Source organism: Phyllobates terribilis, unplaced genomic scaffold, assembly GCF_046119375.1.
Source record: "Phyllobates terribilis strain yellow unplaced genomic scaffold, ASM4611937v1 Scaffold_1__5_contigs__length_1240528914, whole genome shotgun sequence".
Taxonomy (NCBI): domain Eukaryota; kingdom Metazoa; phylum Chordata; class Amphibia; order Anura; family Dendrobatidae; genus Phyllobates; species Phyllobates terribilis.
Genome location: NW_027362761.1, coordinates 310,854,379 through 310,874,983, shown reverse-complemented (window position 1 = coordinate 310,874,983; position 20,605 = coordinate 310,854,379). Strand labels below are relative to the sequence as shown.

At 42.1% G+C, this 20,605-nt stretch overlaps 1 protein-coding gene across 1 annotated transcript in view; it reads left to right on the top strand.

Annotated features, from left to right (window-relative positions):
• Positions 1 to 10,821, top strand: part of MMP11 (matrix metallopeptidase 11) — a 41,638-nt gene extending 30,817 nt beyond the window's left edge. Inside the window, exons 7-8 of the mRNA XM_073674663.1 lie at positions 2,850 to 3,110; positions 5,479 to 10,821. Of these exons, the coding sequence (XP_073530764.1) occupies positions 2,850 to 3,110; positions 5,479 to 5,621 (404 nt within the window). The 3' untranslated portion in view covers positions 5,622 to 10,821. The remainder of the gene's footprint in view (positions 1 to 2,849; positions 3,111 to 5,478) is intronic.
• Positions 10,822 to 20,605: the final 9,784 nt, after the last annotated feature.

The following is a 20,605-nucleotide window of genomic DNA, read 5'->3' as shown; positions in this document are numbered from 1 at the left end:
AATTATGTAGATATTATCAAATATAGAGGTTCGGGTTATTCTACCATAACGAACAGTGTGCATTTATTGAGCAGATACAAGCTAGGGCAGGTCCATGGATCATCTCACATTCTTAGGCCTTTGTTGGATGTCTGTACACTGGAGCCGCAGCATGTCCTACTAACCCCGAGGCACAGAAGAAAATCAAGCTTTTGCCAGATCAACTGCCCCATGAAGCAACAAACCCCAGAGCACAATATTTCAAACATTGCAAGGGGCATTGACAGACAGGTAGCAGACATACGGAGCGTAAGGTTCACAGGGACAGGCAGATTTTTGTATGATAAAGCAATTTTTCGTTTCCTTTAGGTTTTTACCTAATAATCATATTTGTATATATAAGTGTGTTTTAGGCAGGTGTGGAAAAAATGCCACGAAGTAAGAATGTTTTCAAGAATAGAACTGTTAATAGTTTATTTGTACCAATTAAAAAAATGTAAAGTGAATGAGCAAAAGAGAAATCTAAAGCAAATCAATATTTGTTGTGGCCATACTTCACCTTCAAAACAGCATCAATTCTTCTAGGTAGGCATATTTTGTCTGATGTTTTGTAGGATTATATTCAGGTGTATGAGTAACTAATTATACCAGACGTGATAATGAGCATCATTTTCATATGAAGATTGAAACACAGTCATTAACTGAAGCAGTAATGTCTGTGCAGAAGGCTTAAAACTGGGTGAGGAACAGCCAATCTGTTACAAAGGTGAAACTGTGGAAGGCAGTTTCATGTCACATCATAGCAAGAGTGATCACAGACAAGACAGAAAGTGGTTAAACTGCATCAGTAAGGTCTCTCCCAGGCAAACTTTTCAATGCAGACTGGGTTTTCAAGATGTGCTGTTTAAGCTCTTTTGAAGAAGCACCAACAAACGGGCAATATTGAGGACCGTAGACGCAGTAGTCAGCCAAGGAAATTTAGTTGAGAAGATAAAAAATAAATCATGCTTACTTCATTTAAATTCGTAAGAAGAACTGCAATGCCATCAGGGAAGAATGGGCAGCAAGAAGTGGGACCCAGCTACATCCGTCCACTGTGCAGAAAAATCTGGTCAGAAGTTGTCTTGATCGAAGAATTGCAGCCAAAAACCATACTTTCATCATGGAAACAAGGTCAAGTGACTCAACTATGCACGAAAACATAGGAAAATGGCAGCAGGTGCTCTGGACTTCTGGATGAGTGAAAATTTCAAATATTTGGCTGTAATAAAAGGCAGTTTGTCCTTCCAAGGGCTGGAGAGCGGTACAATAATGAGTGTCTGCAGGCAACTGTGAAGCATGGTGGAAGTTCATTGCAAGTACAAGGCTGCATTTCATCAAATGGAGTAAGGGTTTGGTCAGGATTAATGGTATCCTAAATGTTCAGAAATAGAGGGAGATACATACTTATCCATCATGTAATACCATCATGGAGGCGTCTATTTGGTTCCAAATTTATTCCATAGCAGGACAATGACCCCAAACATACAGCCAATGTTATTAAGAACTATCAGTGTAAAGAAGAACAAGGTGTCCTGGAATTGATGATATGGCCTCCAGAGAGCCAGATCACGACATTATCAAGTCTGGGATTACATGAAGAGACAAAAAAACTGCATAATTCTACATGCACAGACTATCTGTGGCTACTACGTCAAGAAGATTGGAACAACCTCCCCTGCTCAGTTCCTTCAAAAACTGTGTGCAAGCGTACATAGAAGAAATGATGCTGTTTCGAATGCAAAGGGTGGTCACACCAAATACTAATTTGATTTACATTTCTTTTTTGTTCATTAACTTTCCATTTTGTTAAATGTTGAAAATAAACTACTAAAACTTCTATTTTTCAAGGCATTATTACTTTTTAGCCTTTTTATTCTTTCACTCAGGTCTATATTTTTCACACAGTATTGTATATACTGTATTTTTCGGACCATAAGACGCATCGGACCATAAGACGCACCTAGGTTTTAGAGGAGGAAAATAAAAAAAGAAAAATTTAAGCAAAAAATGTGGTCATGATGCACTTTTAAGGGGGAGAGGGTCTTCTGCTGACACTGGTATAGGGGTAATGTCCCCCAATTCTGACAATATCCCCCATCCTGGTATATATGCCGCCCCCCTTCCTTTTATATGTGGTCCCCATCCCCATCCTGGTATGCCCGGCATCCCTCCATCCTGGTATGCATGGCACCCCTCATCCCTGTCCTGGTATGCGTGGCACCCCTAATCCCTGTCCTAGTATGCATGGTCCCCCTAATCCCCATCAGGCTGCACATTAAAAAAAAGAAACACTCATACTCACCTTTCTTCTCTCCTCCAGCGCTGCGTCCTGTCTGCCTGCACTGATCTCTCCATATGAGCCGCGCATGACGTCACTGCCATGCGCGGCTCACAAGGACAGATCAGCTGCCAGAAGTCACTGCTCCCCACACTGGGACTGTGTGCGCGAGGAGCAGTGACTTCATGCTCCTTCATAGCCGGCACGCCTCATTGGCGTGGGGAGCAGTGAATATTCATTTTCTTTAGCAGCGGGGACAGTGTAGGCTGCAGCGGGCGGCTGCTGCCTCCTGTGCCCCGCTCCTCCACTGATACCGCTCCCCCTACACCCCAAATAAATATACACCCCCAACATTCGGACTATAAGACGCACCCCCCATTTTCCTCCAAAATTTTGGAGGAAAAAAGTGCGTCTAATATGGATGTAGTGTGCATACAGCTACAGAAAGTGGTAAGTAAATCCTGTAATTTCCCTCGGGATCAATAAATTGTATGGTATTGTAAGTAAAAGATTATATTTATATTATACATTTCTATCATCTCTTTTACAGGCTTAAAGTACTGGGTATTTGATGGAAAGTTACAAGCCACGGGCCCCTTCCAGATATCCGATCTTGGATTGTCTGTGCCTGATATTCAAGCTGCACTTTTGTGGGGCACTAACAAGAGTAAGAAAACATACTTATTTAGAGGAGCAGAATATTGGCGATTCAATACTGAGACACGACGGATAGAAAATAGACACTCCAGAAGCATGAGTGATTGGAGAGGAGTACCCACAAGCATAGATGCTGTCTTCCAGGATGAACATGGTGAGAATATACTATTTCTTTAAAGAAGGGTCTTCACCATAATTTCTATAGCATTATGCACAGGGATCCATCTTAAAGCGAATCTGTCAGCGTAGTTTCACACCCGAAACTATGTATATGCGCATGTAGCTCTTTCACAGACAAGTCCAGCAATACCTTTATATGGCCAATCAGGTCGCCCATGAATGAAAAATCAGCGTTTGAAGTTATATGCAAATTGATATTGTAGAGCTGAAGCCTCTGGCACTCAAGCTCTATTCCCTGTCCAGCACCACCTCCACCTGCTTGATTGGCGATTTCTTTGCATGAAGTCACACAGCACTGAGCTTTCAATTAGGCAGGAGGAGGCAGCACTGGGAAGGGAGTAGAGCTGGAGTGACAGAGGCTTCAGTTCTACCACAGTCCTTCAGCCTCATTTACATATCAATTCAAATTCAGATTTTTCAGTGACAGAAGAACAGACTGTCCATGTAAAGCTATTGTTGAACTTGTCTTTGAAAGAGTTATATGTGATTACAAATATTTTGGAGGGGTGAAATCCTGCTGACAGATTCAGGTTCCCTTTAAAACTAACATATTATAAGCCATCTCAAGTTACAAAAGTATTGGAATACTCATAAAAGAACTTTTAAGGCCCCCATACACCCCAATAAAAGTTGGACAAACACGTCAACTTCGGCAGGTTGCTAGCCTTCTCACAACAGTTGAATATGAACAGCTGATTCTTTTGTTCTCCCGGTAAATAAGACGCCAGAGCTGTCTTGGAGCAGCTGTTGGGAAAAAATAGGTGTCAGAAGAAATGGATGGCAGCAACACTCTTTCAGACTAGAGGGCATTTTCTGTTTCAGGTTGCCATCACAGTTTGATGTGAAGGGGGCTGGCTGACTGGTTCCAGTAGCTAAGTCAGCTAATTTGTCTACCTGACAGAGAAGGAAGGTGGCTTGGCTATTTGGAATAGGGATCCATCTAGCCCCCTTTACAAATAGCACTGTTCACGTGTCCGCATAGGAAACTCTCTTCTGTGTTGAGCATAAGCAGTAAGTAGAGCTGTCAGAACCCAGGAACACACTGATATCTAGATTTCAGTGTACCTTTGATAATACAACCATATTAGATAGTTCTCCATATTTAATTAGGAACAAGGAAAAACATAACTGTACAACCATTTTAAACAGTTATTACTATTTTACAGTGATTATTGCTAATATTCCAACTGTAAAAAAATAATAACTATTACTTTATTGCTATTGTTGATATTATGGTCCGAACAAGGTATTTTGCTGCTGTAGGCCGATAAGGAAAATTGTGCCCCAAGCATAAAAACAGCTGTAAATTATAGTGATTATATCATTTTTAGAGGAGAGGTTAATTAAATCATCACTGCTGGCCTAAAGAAGTGACATGGTTAACGGGATAATTTCTCAAATCAAATACTTGATGTCCACTTGCTTTCTCTACTGCCCAGGAGATGTGGTATGATCAGACCATGTTCCTGCACTGTCAAACACAGCCATTATACAATCCGTAGCAGGGGAACTGTGACACTAGTCACTATTCACAGACAAGTTGTGGGGCTGCGTATTCAAGAGGTGCGAGGTCAAAAGCCCGGAGGGTACATCATAGACAGAGGGGTGAGACAAAGGCGTAATCAGGGCACAGTCCGAGGTCAGAATTCCAAGAAGATAGTGGATCACGACAAAAGGGCTAGACAAACGCAAGGTCAAAGGCAAATCTGAGGTCGAGCAACAATGATCAGAATACAAGACTAGGAGCACAGAGCACATGCACCTCTTGAGCAAAGCTACAACTGGCAGCAATCTAAGGCAGAGAACTGTCTAAATAGACAGGTAATTACTCTGAACAGGAGACATATGGATGAAGCCCTGGCACACTATGGCCCTGATTGGACGGCTAAACTGTCACTCAAGACACTGACAACTCAGCATGCCCCAGCATCCGATTGGATGGCTGAGCTGTCCATCACCATACTGACAGCTCATCACGCCCCTGTCCTAGATTTGATGGCAGAATTGTCATTCACTGCATCCAGACACACTGATCGGAGGAATCGTGGCAGGGACATGTATAAGATTGTCTCAGCACAAGAACATTTTTTAACACATCCAATTGTGGAACTTATTTTTATTCCAAGATCTATTTAATAAAATGTACTTTGTTTATGGGAAATCCCCTTTCAGGACCTGTACCGATATGATCACATGATCATTTGACCATCTGTTTGCAGGTTTTTCTACAGTAAATAGTCCTGCACACATTTGGGATGATTACACCTCACAGTTCCATAATGGATTTGTGTCCCCAGTCAGAAATATTTATTCACAATCAACTTTACCGTGTTTGCTTGTAGGTTTTGCTTATTTCCTGCGGGGTCGATATTACTGGAAGTTTGATCCTGTACAAGTTCGTGTGCAAGATGGTTATCCACGCCTGATCAGTCAAGATTTCTTCAACTGCCCAGCATCATCATCATCATCTGCCAACTCATTATGATGAAGTGCAGAGCACTGACATAAGCCAAATGTATTCGTGCAGAGCACAGACATAAGCCAAGTCCATGTTTCTTAATGGACTGCAGAGAGTAAAGAAAAGAACAGACTTTTCTGTTGCATCAATCGTTTTTCTTATTGGACTGACTTATAAAGCAAGGTGATATAACTCCAGGTGCAAAATAAGGGACATTGTAACCCTACCACATGCTTTTATGCAAAAAATACATTATTGCCTTGTTGCACGTCACGTGATGGACTGCCGGGAAGCTTAGATTGCATATGTGCGAGAGATAAAAGGGACTCAGGAAACCGATTCCTAAAAACGAAACATCAATTTTTGATTTCAGTCTTTTTCTTAGGGTTGGGTTCTGATTTCACAGCATCAGTGCTACCAACATGTAGATGTACTGTAACAATTGTATTATGACACGTAGAACCAATACTATCTTCTTGGGTTAGTGAAGAAACACATAAGGCCACATTACCACATCTGCAACTCGAAATGTATGTTTAACTCATTACACTTTGCTGACATTGATGATATTAACACAGTGTGCAACACTTACCTAGAAAGACTTTTTCTCTATCTTTTATTTAATGTATGTATCTGTACAGTAGCAATGCCTCTTGCAGTGCTGGACACTGATCAAGAAAGGTTTGTGGCACAAGTTTGCTAATTATTCTCACTATCGGGGAAGAGTGGCTATTCCCACAATGTTTTTTTAGCATTTCTACTAATTAGACTTTTGTATTAATGAAATTTTGTAATAGAAACTAAAACTGCCTTATGATTTTTTTCAGTACAAAATCATATATATTTCATACAATGTGGAATTTCCAAGTTATTATTCCACAGGCAAAGTACAGGTAAGTTCTTTTGGGACGGAAACTGCAGACTTTATCTCTGGATTTGCGTAATTTTTCTGGGTGGATTTTACCTGCAGATTTTACCTGTGGATTTACAAATCTCATCTACGTGCTGCCGATATATTACAGTGTAACCATCGTTTTTTTATTTAAAAAAATTAATAGTACACCTTAAAATAAGGAACTTTGTAATATATCTTATCAGAGAAATTTGCTTCTTTCTCTGCCAGGATTGATCATTCATTATCAAAATTCTCAATTCAGGGGTAAAATCTGTCTTCAGTGAAGGCAGGCAGATTTTTCATTACTGAGATAGAAGATGGTAGTTAGTACTGATAAAATTCTATGTAGCGGGGAGAAGGTGAAGGGAAGAGGCAGGAGCTAGAGGCACAGCTCCTTCCCTCCTCCGGTCTACATAGAATCTTATCAGTACTAACTGTCTTCTCCTATCTCAGTAATGTATACAGAATTTACCTGTGAATTGAAAATTTTAAAAACTAATGATCAGTCCAGGGGGAGAAAAAAACAGATTGCTCTGATAAGATATATTACAAAGTTTTCTTGTTTCCATGTCTAATGTTGATCTTTTTAAAAATAAAAATGAAAACGACGGTTCCACTTTAAATATAGAAATTGACCTGCGGGTGGATTTTAAAATCTGCAAAATTTTCTTCTCCTTTTTATATAGCTGGGTAAAATCCACTGCAAATTATTTTGAAAAAAAACATGCAGAATTTGCTACAGATTGAATTTGAAGCAAAATTTGCCGAGTGTGGACTTATTCTACATGTCAAAGTTGTTGTGGCACTCGTAGGGATTTGAGAAGGTTTCAGCCTGGAAATGTCCTATAAGTACATTTTTATCAGTGGTGGACAAGATGATTGTTATAGTCACAAATGCAACCCTAAGTAACAAGGTGCTATGTACACAGATCTTTCATGGGTAGTTCAAGGGAAGATCAGAACACAGATGAAGCTATGCTAGAACATAATAGAAAGAGAGGATATTAACTTTCAAATGAAAAAGTCAGAAACTACAAACAGGCTGCAAAGTGAGTAATAAGTGGTCTAAATATGAATGAAGATTGGAGCCTAACACTTTATTTAACTCAAGGAAACCACTAATATATGTAAAAATCATTGTTTTCATGTCAAAGGTATCCACAGCTTTTAAAGCACCACTCCAGTGTCTTTTTTTTAACTTCACCGCCAGAGCTGTATCATTCATGCATGTTCGCTACCCCAAGTAAAATACTTACCTGACGCCGTCTTCTGCTCTTCCTGGCGCTGCTCCAGTCCCGCTCCAGTCATTAGCTCTTGATGTAAGTTTATGAAAGCCTTGTTTTGGCCTCGTTCTGCCTTTCATAAACTTACAGTGAGTAGTGACCTCCGACTTGCCCAGCAAACTATGGAGCGATCCGACAGGTCACAACCTGCAGAAAACTGACCAGAGTGGCACCAAGAAAAGAAGAAGACGGCAGCTGGTAAATTTTTGATTAGGGGCAAGGAACATGCATTAGTGATATCACTCCGGCGGTGAAATAAAAAAAAAATGCCAGAGTGGTGCTTTAAATAAATTGTTTCATAAAGACAACCCCTATGCATACTCATCAGTAGGGCATGTGGTTGTCATAAAGCAGAGGCCAGAATGGAAAGTCACTCTGACATTTCCCATTTTGACTTAGGGTGCTTTCACATTGCTTTTTGTCTCACACTCGTTGGTTCCGTCGGGGCTTACGTCTGAACCACCCACAAAATGGGATTCAGGCTTATACGTCGATGATTATTGACTATAATAGTGTGAACGTTTGCTCTGACGTGCATAATTTTCTGGCATATATGCTTACTGGAGGCGGACACCTAAACACAGTCTACTACGTCTGCTTGTCCACCTCCAGCAGGCGTATACGCCCGATAATAATTCACGTCAGAGCACACATTCACTATGTCGGCACCATTATAATCAATGGCCCATCAGCGCATTTTCCCGAATCCCGTCTTGAGGGGGTGTTCGGACGTAAGCCTCGACGGGACCAACGAACGTGTGACAAAACCGAAGGTGAAAGCACCCTTACTCAGAACACTGTGTCGCCACGGTAGAGAAAATTCTTAGCCACAGCTTCCTTTGGCAAAATCATCAGCTTGTGAGAAGTGCCAGGAGTGGAACCTGTGTCAGTGAGCTGACCACTACAGTGCCTATATTTTGAAAGGGTGTTGTAACTGATGAGACAGTCCCTTCAGTATCAGTGTGACTACAGTACTGTCAGTACGATCTTGACAGTGTTTGTACATCCTCCAAATATTAATAAATTGTGTCTTTTTTAAAAAAGTGATTAGATACCTTTTTATGATGCTAAAATATGGGATTAAGGTGTTATTTTATCTGGTCTTCGTTTTACTTTGTCCTGGGCTCAATTCCTGGTACGTTAGCTAGGAAGCATGCAGAGCAAACATCTATGGCAAACTCAGGTTTTGGAAATGTAGCCAATTATTGCAATGTTTACTGATATGACTACTGTAAATATATATGTCACTACAGTTATGCTTCATAATAATCATTTGTAACAATAATTATCACAGTATTGAGACTCACATGTACAATATCAATACTATATAATCCAACTGCTGCCCCAGATTTCTAGTTTTGGAGGACAATTTATAGGACACAGCAACTACTTCTCCTACTCAAAGTAAAACTATATGGCGACAGACTGACTTTAAAGGAGTTTCTTAGAAAACACTTGTATTACCTGTTAATGGGATAAGTATGAGAAGGCCCTCATTGGCTTCTTCCATGGGTACTGAGAGATTCCAGATGGTGAGGTTATAGTTTATAAGACTACAATTCTGGTTTTACATTTACTGAGTGCTCTCTTTAAAGGGGTTTTCCAGGAATACAGTTTATTGTAAAAATGTGTCTCTATGAATCTTTGAGCAATGTTGTAATGTGCACTCCATCAAAATTGTTGACTGATACTGAGACTCTATTCCCCATCACATGACCACCCAAGTTTGCTTGTGTTCCTGCCTTATATCACATGCCATACATTGCACACGTGATCTAGGCCTGCTTTCCCACAATGGACATGCCATCAACATTCACGTCAACCTCATCGTTCGCCTTTAGCCTCCAACGTAACACTAGTGCTGTTGAAACAGTGGCGGACATAGAACTTGTCATCAATAATATCGACATTTTCATTGTGGTAGTGATCAAGGAGACACAAATTAAGTGAAATGTACGGCACATGAACCGGGACAGGAACAGAAAAGAGCTGGCGGGTATTTTGTGATAATCTCAGCAGCAGTAGCAATTTTGATAGGGTGTAAATCAGAAAGTTGTTTAGAGCTGAGTGGAGACACCTTGTGAAAATAAAAAGTTAATCTCGGAAAACCCGTGTGAGCACTGTAGAGCAAAAAAGACACATTCCAACTAATTAAAAAAAAAAATATATATATATAAGCACACTTACATATGTTTTCCCCTGTCTAACTAGAAATTAAACAAAATATACAAAGCCAGTAAAAACTTCCAGTACCTTATATTTACTGTCCAGTACAATGTCTGGCAATTAGGGTACAGTGGGATACTTAGTTTTCTTTTAACCTGGTTAGATATTCTCTAAAGAAAACAACAATAAGAACTGTTAAATTGGGCATGGGATAGTTGTAGGTGTTGTCCAGGAGAATATAAAAAAATAGCAGGAGTTCTCCATTGAGCATTTCTGGTCCTCTGAGCAAGCTTTAGCACTGAAGATCAAGCACCCAGGGTACTGTACCGTTACCATATATTTCAGGTTAAGGGACTATTTAGGTATGAGTACTTTTGAAAAAAATTCACACATTGTCACTTCATATACCTAACTTATAATTAGAGACTACCGTAATTCTTTACTGGTACATAAAAAGGACTTTTCACCAGTTTCAGCATGTTAAACTGGCCACATCTGGGAGTAGTAGCTGCAGAGCTGAGTAAAATTTTATTTTTCAATTTCTCCTTCTGTGTTAGTAATCTCTGCTGTACTTCCCTCATTTTTTAATCACACACAACTCTGCAGTGAGACCAGTGAGGAAATATGTGATTGTGGGGGCGTGTTCTTTTTTTCTCCTGTATGTTGCTTATGATTGGTCAAAGTCATACAGGGTAAGAAGTACACACCCCCAGAGAAAAATCTCTGCAGCCACTATACCTTGTGGCTAGTTTAACATGCTAAATCTGGTACAAGGTCCTCTGTAAGAATATATATTTAGAAGGTCTCCCTGTACATTGTATCACTCACAGATTGAGCCTTTATGCAGCATTTGTATTGTATATTGTTATTTAAATAACCATTGTGAACCTTTTATGCTTTATTGTTGTATATAAACTTTTTATATGATCTGTAATAAAATGTGTTTTTTAGAAAGCTTCTGTGTCTATTTTACTGTAAATTGTAGCCAGTGATATCTTTGGGGGCTACTGCTACACATGTGCTCAGGACAACATTCTCAGAATCAGTGTTCTGCGATCTTCTGTCCCGCAGATGGTTACATACAACTCACATCTTGAGAGTGAGAAAAAAAATAGCAAAAGAGCTCAAACAGCACATACCTATAGGTACATACAGGTGACAAGCAACTTTCTTGACATAAAGATACCAAACCAAACCTAAACTAATTGTGAGACAGTCTCAGAGCAGCCCTGCACAAGCCAAAGACAGGGTACCAAACCCAGGTATGGAGTAGGAGCATGTAATAGTTTATTGACGCCCCTATTCATGGTCCACATGTAGTCTGGATGAATTCAATGTTTGTTTAGGCCCATCTGATTTTGTCTACAGTTCCTTATTTGCAGTATGGCTTGCTTCTCCTCTTTGCTGCCCTCTGCTGGTTTAACTATGCAGTGCATGGGCACATGCTCAAATTTTCTTGTTCTGGTGTCTAATTAGTAGAACACAACCATATACAAGAGGTTATTTTAGCAAGAGCTGGACACTTTACTACAATGCCTAATGTGATTATCAGCACAAGGAGCATTTTCATTTAATGATCATGCCAGGGATAACGAGTTTTATTTGTAAAATCCATGAGGACAAAAGTGAAAAAGCTTGGTAGATTACTATACAATAGAGTGCAATTTAAAAAGATTGTATCGAAAATGGATCAAAATGCACAGAATTTTTATTTTTTATAATCTGATGATGTACTGTAATCATCAGTCCTTGCTTACAATATAAGGCTCTGTGTTAGGCCACATTCAGTATTTGGTCAGTATTTCACATCAGTATTTTTAAGTCAAAACCAGGAGTGGGTGATAAATACAGAAGTGGTGACGTGTTTCTATTATACTTTTACTCTGATTGTTTCTCACCTGGTTTTGGCTTACAAATACTGAGTAAACACAGACCAAATACTGAACGTGTGAACGTGGCCCTTGGCCTACTATAAAGCACCATGCACAGACCAGCCCGCGGGTCTCCTGACCGTAATTTGGCAACCTCAGATATGCCTAAGAGGTTTGGATCAGGAGGCCCACGGCCAGTCTGTGCATCACAGACCCTGACACACAGGTGAGTAAATGCAGCATTAGCACCATGTTTGTATGACACCTGCGTATATACTATTCCTATAGTAAAAAAATTTGAAAGAAAAAAAGAGGAGGGGATCTCACCATACTATATCAATGCATGTCTGTTTACATCTCGATGAGTGTCTACTCCAAAGCTGCTGACCCGCAGAGAAATCTACCAAAATTGTGTGAAGTATAGAAGGCACCTCCAAGTAAAAATCTTCAGACTTTATTTCATATCAAAAAGGGATTAAAATTTCCACATGTTAGCGGTAATACTCTGACACGTTTCTGGCGCACAGTGCACCCTTAGTCATAGAAGTCTAAGTCTGATGATTTTTACCTGGAGGTGCCTTCTATACTTCATACAATTATAGTAAAAAATATATACGCTGAATGGATTCTACTGCCCAAATGTATGCCAAAAGGAATGTATGGGGTCCAGAGATGCAATCAATGCATATAGTGCATTGTGCATTTCCTTATATACACCAGACATACAGTACAGACCAAAAGTTTGGGCACACCTTCTCATTTAAAGATTGTTCTGTATTTTCATGACTATGAAAATTGTACATTCACACTGAAGGCATCAAAACTATGAATTAACACATGTGGAATTATATACCTAACAAAAAAGTGTGAAACAACTGAAAATATGTCTTATATTCTAGGTTCTTCAAAGTAGCCACCTTTTGCTTTGATGACTGCTTTGCATACTCTTGGCATTCTCTTGATGAGCTTCAAGAGGTAGTCACCGGAAATGGTCTTCCAATAATCCTGAAGGAGTTCCCAGAGATGCTTAGCACTTGTTGGCCCTTTTGCCTTCACTCTGCGGTCCAGCTCACCCCAAACCATCTCGATTGGTTTCAGGTCTGGTGACTGTGGAGGCCAGGTCATCTGGCGTAGCACCCCATCACTCTCCTTCTTGGTCAAATAGCCCTTACACAGCCTGGAGGTGTGTTTGGGGTCATTGTCCTGTTGAAAAATAAATGATGGTCCAACTAATCGCAAACCGGATGGAATTGCATGCCGCTGCAAGATGCTGTGGTAGCCATGCTGGTTCAGTATGCCTTCAATTTTGAATAAATCCCCAACAGTGTCACCAGCAAAGCACCCCCACACCATCACACCTCCTCCTCCATACTTCACGGTGGGAACCAGGCATGTAGAGTCCATCCGTTCACCTTTTCTGCATCGCACAAAGACACGGTGGTTGGAACCAAAGATCTCAAATTTGGACTCATCAGACCTAAGCACAGATTTCCACTGGTCTAATGTCCATTCCTTGTGTTCTTTAGCCCAAACTTGTCTCTTCTGCTTGTTGCCTGTCCTTAGCAGTGGTTTCCTAGCAGCTATTTTACCATGAAGGCCTGCTGCACAAAGTCTCCTCTTAACAGTTGTTGTAGAGAAGTGTCTGCTGCTAGAACTCTGTGTGGCATTGACCTGGTCTCTAATCTGAGCTGCTGTTAACCTGCGATTTCTGAGGCTTGTGACTCGGATAAACTTATCCTCAGAAGCAGAGGTGACTCTTGGTCTTCCTTTCCTGGGGCGGTCCTCATGTGAGCCAGTTTCTTTGTAGCGCTTGATGGTTTTTGCAACTGCACTTGGGGATACTTTCAAAGTTTGCCCAACTTTTCGCACTGACTGACCTTCATTTCTTAAAGTAATGATGAACACTCGTTTTTCTTTACTTAGCTGTTTTTTTCTTGCCATTATACAAATTCTAACAGTCTATTCAGTAGGACTATCAGCTGTGTATCCACCTGACTACTGCACAACACAACTGATGGTCCCAACCCCATTTATAAGGCAAGAAATCCCACTTATTAAACCTGACAGGGCACACCTGTGAAGTGAAAACCATTTCCGGTGACTACCTCTTGAAGCTCATCAAGAGAATGCCAAGAGTGTGCAAAGCAGTCATCAAAGCAAAAGGTGGCTACTTTGAAGAACCTAGAATATAAGACATATTTTCAGTTGTTTCACACTTTTTTGTTAAGTATATAATTCCACATGTGTTAATTCATAGTTTTGATGCCTTCAGTGTGAATGTACAATTTTCATAGTCATGAAAATACAGAAAAATCTTTAAATGAGAAGGTGTGTCCAAACTTTTGGTCTGTACTGTATACCACATGGCGGTATATGTTAAGACACAGAGCCTTTACAGTTGTGTACTGCACCTGTCACGCAAGGTGTGGGAAAGACTTGGTGCAACACAAAGGGAAGAGGGAAAGGGAGCCCAGACTCTAGGGAAAGGGGGAAGTGGAGACTTCCTAGGTTGATCTAGCGTCACCCTGTCTCCCCTAACGCCCCTGTATTGGCTCTTGACAAATAGCCGCACGCGTACCTCGCTCTGTCTTTCCCTAGCGTTTGGCTAAGGCTAGGGAAGGGAGGAGTATAGCCCTAGTTGATCTCCACTAAACACTACAGACAACAGGGGTAGACAAACAGGGGGAAATTGCTTAGCTTTAGACGAACTCCAGACAAATGCGGACACGTCCTCAAGCTCCAGAGAGGACTGCTCTTGCTAATGCTTTCACAAGTAGTAATGAATATCGCCGGCACCTCCCTCTGAAACACAGCAGGTATTTATACACCCAGGCAGGGTGGTAATTAGCCAGAGGGAGGTAGCCGCAGGGTCCTAGAGACCGCCTCTAAGAAGATATCTGTAATTCCAAACATAGAGATCTCCTGCAACCAACTGCAGGGCGACTGTCTGTCACCTCTGACACACCCGTGACAGTACCCCCTCCTCTATGAGTGGCCTCAGGACCGAGTTTCTCAGGATAAGAGGTAAGGAATGAGCGAACCAACCTGGGAGCGTTCACCCGATGCCGAAACCCACATCCTCTCCTCTGGACCATAGCCTTTCCAGTGCACCAAGTATTGTAGAGAACGACGTTGGAGACGAGAATCTACAATCTTCAAAATCTGTAACTCCAGATTACCATCAACCATTACTGGGGGCGATGGTAGAGGTGAGGGCTCAAGAGGTTCCACATACTTCTTGAGTAAGGACCAGTGGAACACGTTGTGGACCTTAAGGGCCTGAGGAAGTTCAAGACGAAACGCTGCTGGGTTAATGATGGCGGTTATTTTATAGGGACTAATAAACCTAGGTCCCAGCTTCCGAGAGGGAACTTTCAATCTTATATTCCTGGTAGACAACCACACAAAGTCATTCACATTCAGGTCCGGGCCTGGCAAGAGTTTTCTGTCAGCCATACATTTATACCTGTCTCCCATGATCTTTAAATTACTCAGAACACCCTGCCATACCGAGGTGAGCGATGAAGCAAACCGTTTCTCCTCAGGAACTTTTGAAGCTCCTCCCCCACTAAAGGTATCAAACTGTGGGTGATAACCGTATGCACCGAAGAACGATGACCTGCCAGTGGATTCTTGACGATGATTATTAATGGCAAATTCTGCCAATGGTAAGTAGGATGCCCAATCCTCCTGATTTTCGGAGATGAAACACCTGAGGTTGGTCTCCAAATTCTGATTGACACGCTCGGTCTGACCATTCGACTGTGGGTGGAAGGCAGAGGAAAAGGACAGCTGCACCCCAGTCGAGAACAGAATGCCTTCAAGAACTTGGAAACAAACTGGGTCCCCCGATCTGACACCACATTGAAGGGAACCCCCTGAAGCTTCTCATTTATGAACACCTGAGCAAGTGTCTTGGCATTTGGAAGTGCAGGCAATGCGATGAAGTCAACCATTTTACTGAACCTATCTACTACCGCCAAAACCACCGTATTGCCTGCAGAAACCGGTAGGTCAGTAATAAAATCCATGGACAAGTGTGTCCATGGCCTACTAGGGATAGGTAGCGGAAGAAGAATACCAGACGGACGGGTATGCAAAACCTTAGAACGCGCGCAAATACTACAAGCAGCTACATGTTCAATCACATCCCGATGCAACCCCGGGCACCAAAAACGATGAGAGAGGAGGTCCGCAGTTGCCTTACCACCTGGATGCTCAGCAAGCACAAAGTTATGATGTTCCTTAATTACTTTGCGGCGCAGATTAGATGGTACAAATAACTTTCCTGAAGGGCAGGAGGCAGGGGCGTCCCCCTGAGCCTCCAACACCTCACCCTCCAGTTCAGGATACAGTGCCGAAATGACTACCCCATTCTGTAATATCGGGGAAGGGTTCTCATGGTCACCACCACCAGGGAAGCTCCGGGACAAAGCATCAGCCTTGACATTTTTGACCCTTGGCCGAAAAGTGACAACAAACTTGAACCTAGTAAAAAACAGGAACCATCTGGCTTGCCTGGGGATGAGACGTTTAGCTGACTGGAGATATGACAGGTTCTTATGGTCAGTAATAACAGCAATAGGATGGACAGCCAGCTCCAACCAATGTCACCATTCCTCGAACGTCAATTTGATCGCCAAAAGTTCCCTATTACTCACATCATCATTTCTCTCAGCCAAAGACATTTTTTTAGAAAAAAAGGCGCATGGACGCCATTTACCAGGGTACGGACCCTGAGACAACACAGCCCCAACCCCGACATCCGAAGCGTCAACCTCCAAAATAAAGGGTTGGGAAATATCGGGTTGATTGAGTATAGGTGCAGTGGCAAAATGATTCTTTAAGGAAGAAAAAGCCTGGAGGGAAGCATCTGACCATTTGGAAAAATCAGACCTCTTCTTAGTCATGTCAGTAAGGGGTTTCACAATAACAGAGCAATTTTGGATGAATTTCAAAAATTAGTAAAGCCCAGAAAACGTTGTAGAGCCTTCAGGTTCTTGGGACGATCCCAATCAAAGACTGCACGGATCTTCTCCGGATCCATCCAAAAACCCAAAGATGACAACCAGTACCCCAAAAACTGCACCTCCTGAACAACGAAAACACATTTTTCCAGTTTGGCATAAAGTTTGTTATCCCTTAATATCTGGAGCACCTGCTTAACATGCCCCCGATGAGTCTCAAAATCAGGTGAATAAACCAAAATATCGTCCAGATTGACCACCACAAACCTCACCACCAAATGATGGAAAATATCATTTATGAAATGCTGGAATACCGCAGGTGCATTGGTCAAACCAAAGGCATAACCAGACTCTCGAAATGTCCTTCCGGGGTATTGAACGCAGTTTTCCATTCGTCACCTTCTCTGATTCTAACCAGATTGTAGGCTCCCCTTAAATCCAACTTGGAGAATACCTTAGCTCCTACAACCTGGCTGAACAAATCAGGAATCAAGAGGAAGAGGGTATGGATCGCGGATGGTAATTTGATTTAATTCCCGGAAATCTAAACAGGGACTTAGATCACCATCTTTTTTCTTCACAAAGAAGAACCCTGCAGCCACGGGCAAAGATGAGGGTCTGATATGTCCCTTCTCCAGACTTTCCAAAATGAAATCCTTCATGGCTTGTCTCTCAGGGTCAGAAAGATTATACAGTCTGGATTTCGTAGATGTCGGTAGTTTAGCTCCAGGGTCAGGTGAATAGGACAGTCATAAGCACGATGAAGAGGCAAATCCTGACACCCCCTCTCAGAAAAAACGTCCTTAAAACCAGACAGAAAAGCAGATAATATTTCCGTAGAGACAGTAGCAAGGGAAATATCTAAACAGTTCTCATGGCAGTAATCTCCCCATTCAATAATCTCCCCGGTTTGCCAATCCACCAACGGATTATGTTTAACAAGCCAAGGAATACCCAAAAGAATCTGTGTGGGAAGATTGTCCAGGACATAGCAAGGGATTATTTCACAATGAACTGACCCCACAGTCAGTTTTACATTATGTACAATCTGAGTAAATGCTTTCTGTGCAAGTGGCGCCGAGTCAATGGCAAAGATGGAAATAGGTTCAGCTAAAGCACAGCAAGCAAGACCATGACTTTTCAAAAACTCAGCATCAACCATGCTGACTCCAGCTCCACTGTCAACAAACACAGAAATTTTCTCGGCTTTGCTCTCTAGCACCACCTCTGCTGACAGGACAAAGCTGGAACTGCAGGTTGGTAACAAATTCACCCCTTGTTTTCCAACTCCAGACTACCAAGAGTTAATCGAGACTCCTTTTGTTTAGGAATTGCAGGACAGGTCCCAACAAAATGTCCCTTTTTTCCCACAAAAAAAAACCATACGCCTTTTTTCCTGCGAATCTCCGGGGAGATGTATGATGTAGAGACACCCCCTAACTGCATGGGTTCGTCCACCTCCCCCATTACTGGCTCAACACCAGACCACTCCCCCGACAGAGGTACACAACCCCGACAAGAAGGCCCCAGAAAAGGTGGTCTCACCCGTCTATCCCGAAGGTGTCTATCAAGACGTATGGCCAACGACATGGCAGCCTCCAAGGACTGAGGGGTTTCATATACTGCCAAGGCATCTTTCAACCTTTCAGTAAGCCCCTCACAAAATTGACTTCTAAGTGCTGAGTCATTCCATTTGGAATCCATTGCCCATCTACGGAATTCTGAACTGTACGTCGCCACTGACCGATTCCCCTGCTGAAGGCGACGTAGCCTAGACTCAGGCAAAGCGACTCAGTCAGGGTCATCATAGATGAGGGCCAGAGCCCACGAAAAACCCCTCCACAGACTGGAGACAAACCGAGTCCTGCGGTAAAGAAAACTCCCACGACTGAGGATCTCCTTGCAGTAGAGAGATCACAACACCAACCCGTTGCTCCTCATTTCCGGAGAAGTAAGGACGAAGTTTAAAATACAGTTTGCAGGACTCCTTGAAAACAAAAAACTTGTCCCTACCTCCTGAAAACCTGTCCGGGAGGGCAACCTTGGGTTCAGGCTGGGCAGGCCTACCTGCAGAGAACCCCACATTAGCGACCAGTAGCCGCTAATGTTGCTGCTGAACCTCACAGCGGAGGTAATTCTACCTGCAGAGACCCACACATTAGTGACCAGTATCCGCTAATGTTGCTGCTGAACCTCACAGCGGAACTGCTCTGCGAGCTCTGCAACAGTACCCATACCAAGGGAGAAAGGAAAAAAAAAGTCCACACCTAAAACCACACAGAGGGAAAAAAACAAACAAAACGTCAGTCTTTTTTTTTTCCTTTTCAAAATGTGCTCGGCTTGCGATAATGTCACACAAGGTGTGGGAAAGACTTAGTGCAACACAAAGGGAAGAGGGAAAGGGAGCCCAGACTCTAGGGAAAGGGGGGGAAGTGTAGACCTCCTAGGTTGATCTAGCGTCACCCTGTCTCCCCTAACGTTCCTGTATTTGCTCTTCACCAATTGCTGCATGCATACCTCGCCTTGTCTTTCCCTGCCGTATGGCTAAGGCTACAGAAGGGAGGAAATGAGCACTAGTCGATCTCCATTAAACACTATAGACAACAGGGGTAGACAAACAGGGGGAAATTGCTTAGCTTTAGACAAACTCCAGACAAATGCGCACACGTCCTCAAGCTCCAGAGAGGACGAAGTGCTACTCTAACTAAAGCTTTCACAAGTTGTGATGAATATCGCTGGCACCTCCCTCTGAAACACAGCAGGTATTTATACACCCAGGCAGGGTGTTAATTAGCCAGAGGGAGGTAGCGGCAGGGTCCTAGAGACAACCTCTAAGAAGATGTCTGTAATGCCAAACATAGAGATCTCCTGCAACCAACTGCAGGGCGACTGTCTGTCACCTCTGACACACCTATGACAGCACCAGTGCAGCTCTTATAGACTAACTCTAAACTGTGTACAGCGATATTCTCCCCTGTAAATAATACGTCTCAGGAAAAATACGCTGGAGCATGCCACAATTTTTTTCTGTAACATTCCATACCGAATAAAAGCTCAGCATACTTCTGTATAAAAACAAAAGTCAGAGGTATATAGAGGTACAGTGAGAGCTCATGCACCTCTAAGGCATTCCTATTATGGATCAGTAAAAAGTGGAGCTGTAATATTTTTGCATGAAGAGTCCAGATCCAATACGAGACCCCAAATTATTTCAGACCACAAACTAGAAATCATATCTTTTTCGGAATCAAGACTTTTAAAATAGATTTAAACAAAATTCAGATTACAGACCAGTCCCTAAATTAAGAAGAGTTCTGAAATACCTATTGAACTGCAGGGCACTTTGCGCCAAGATGAGCCAGACCTTTAGTTTAATAAATTGCTGGATACTTCTGAAGAATATACTCACATACACATGAGGGGCTCAGAGCAACCTGTGTGGGTTTGTCCAGTCTAGAGATTCCTTCTTTTTCATGCAGCTAAATTCATACAGTCATGGCCAAAAGTATTGAGAATGAGACAAATAGTAATTTTTCCAAAGTTTACTGCTTCATTTTTTGTAATGGCAATTTGCATATACTCCTGAATGTGAGAGTGATCAGCTTAACAGCAATTACTGTACGTGCAAAATCAATATTTGCCCAGAAAATGAACTTTAACCCCCAAAACACATTTCAACATCATTGCAGTCCTGCCTTAAAAGGAGCAGCTAACATCGTTTTAGTGATTGATCCATTAACACAGGTGTGGGTGTTGATGAGGACAGGGCTGGCGATCAATCAGTCATGATTAAGTAAGAATAACATCACTGGACACTTTAAAAGGAGGC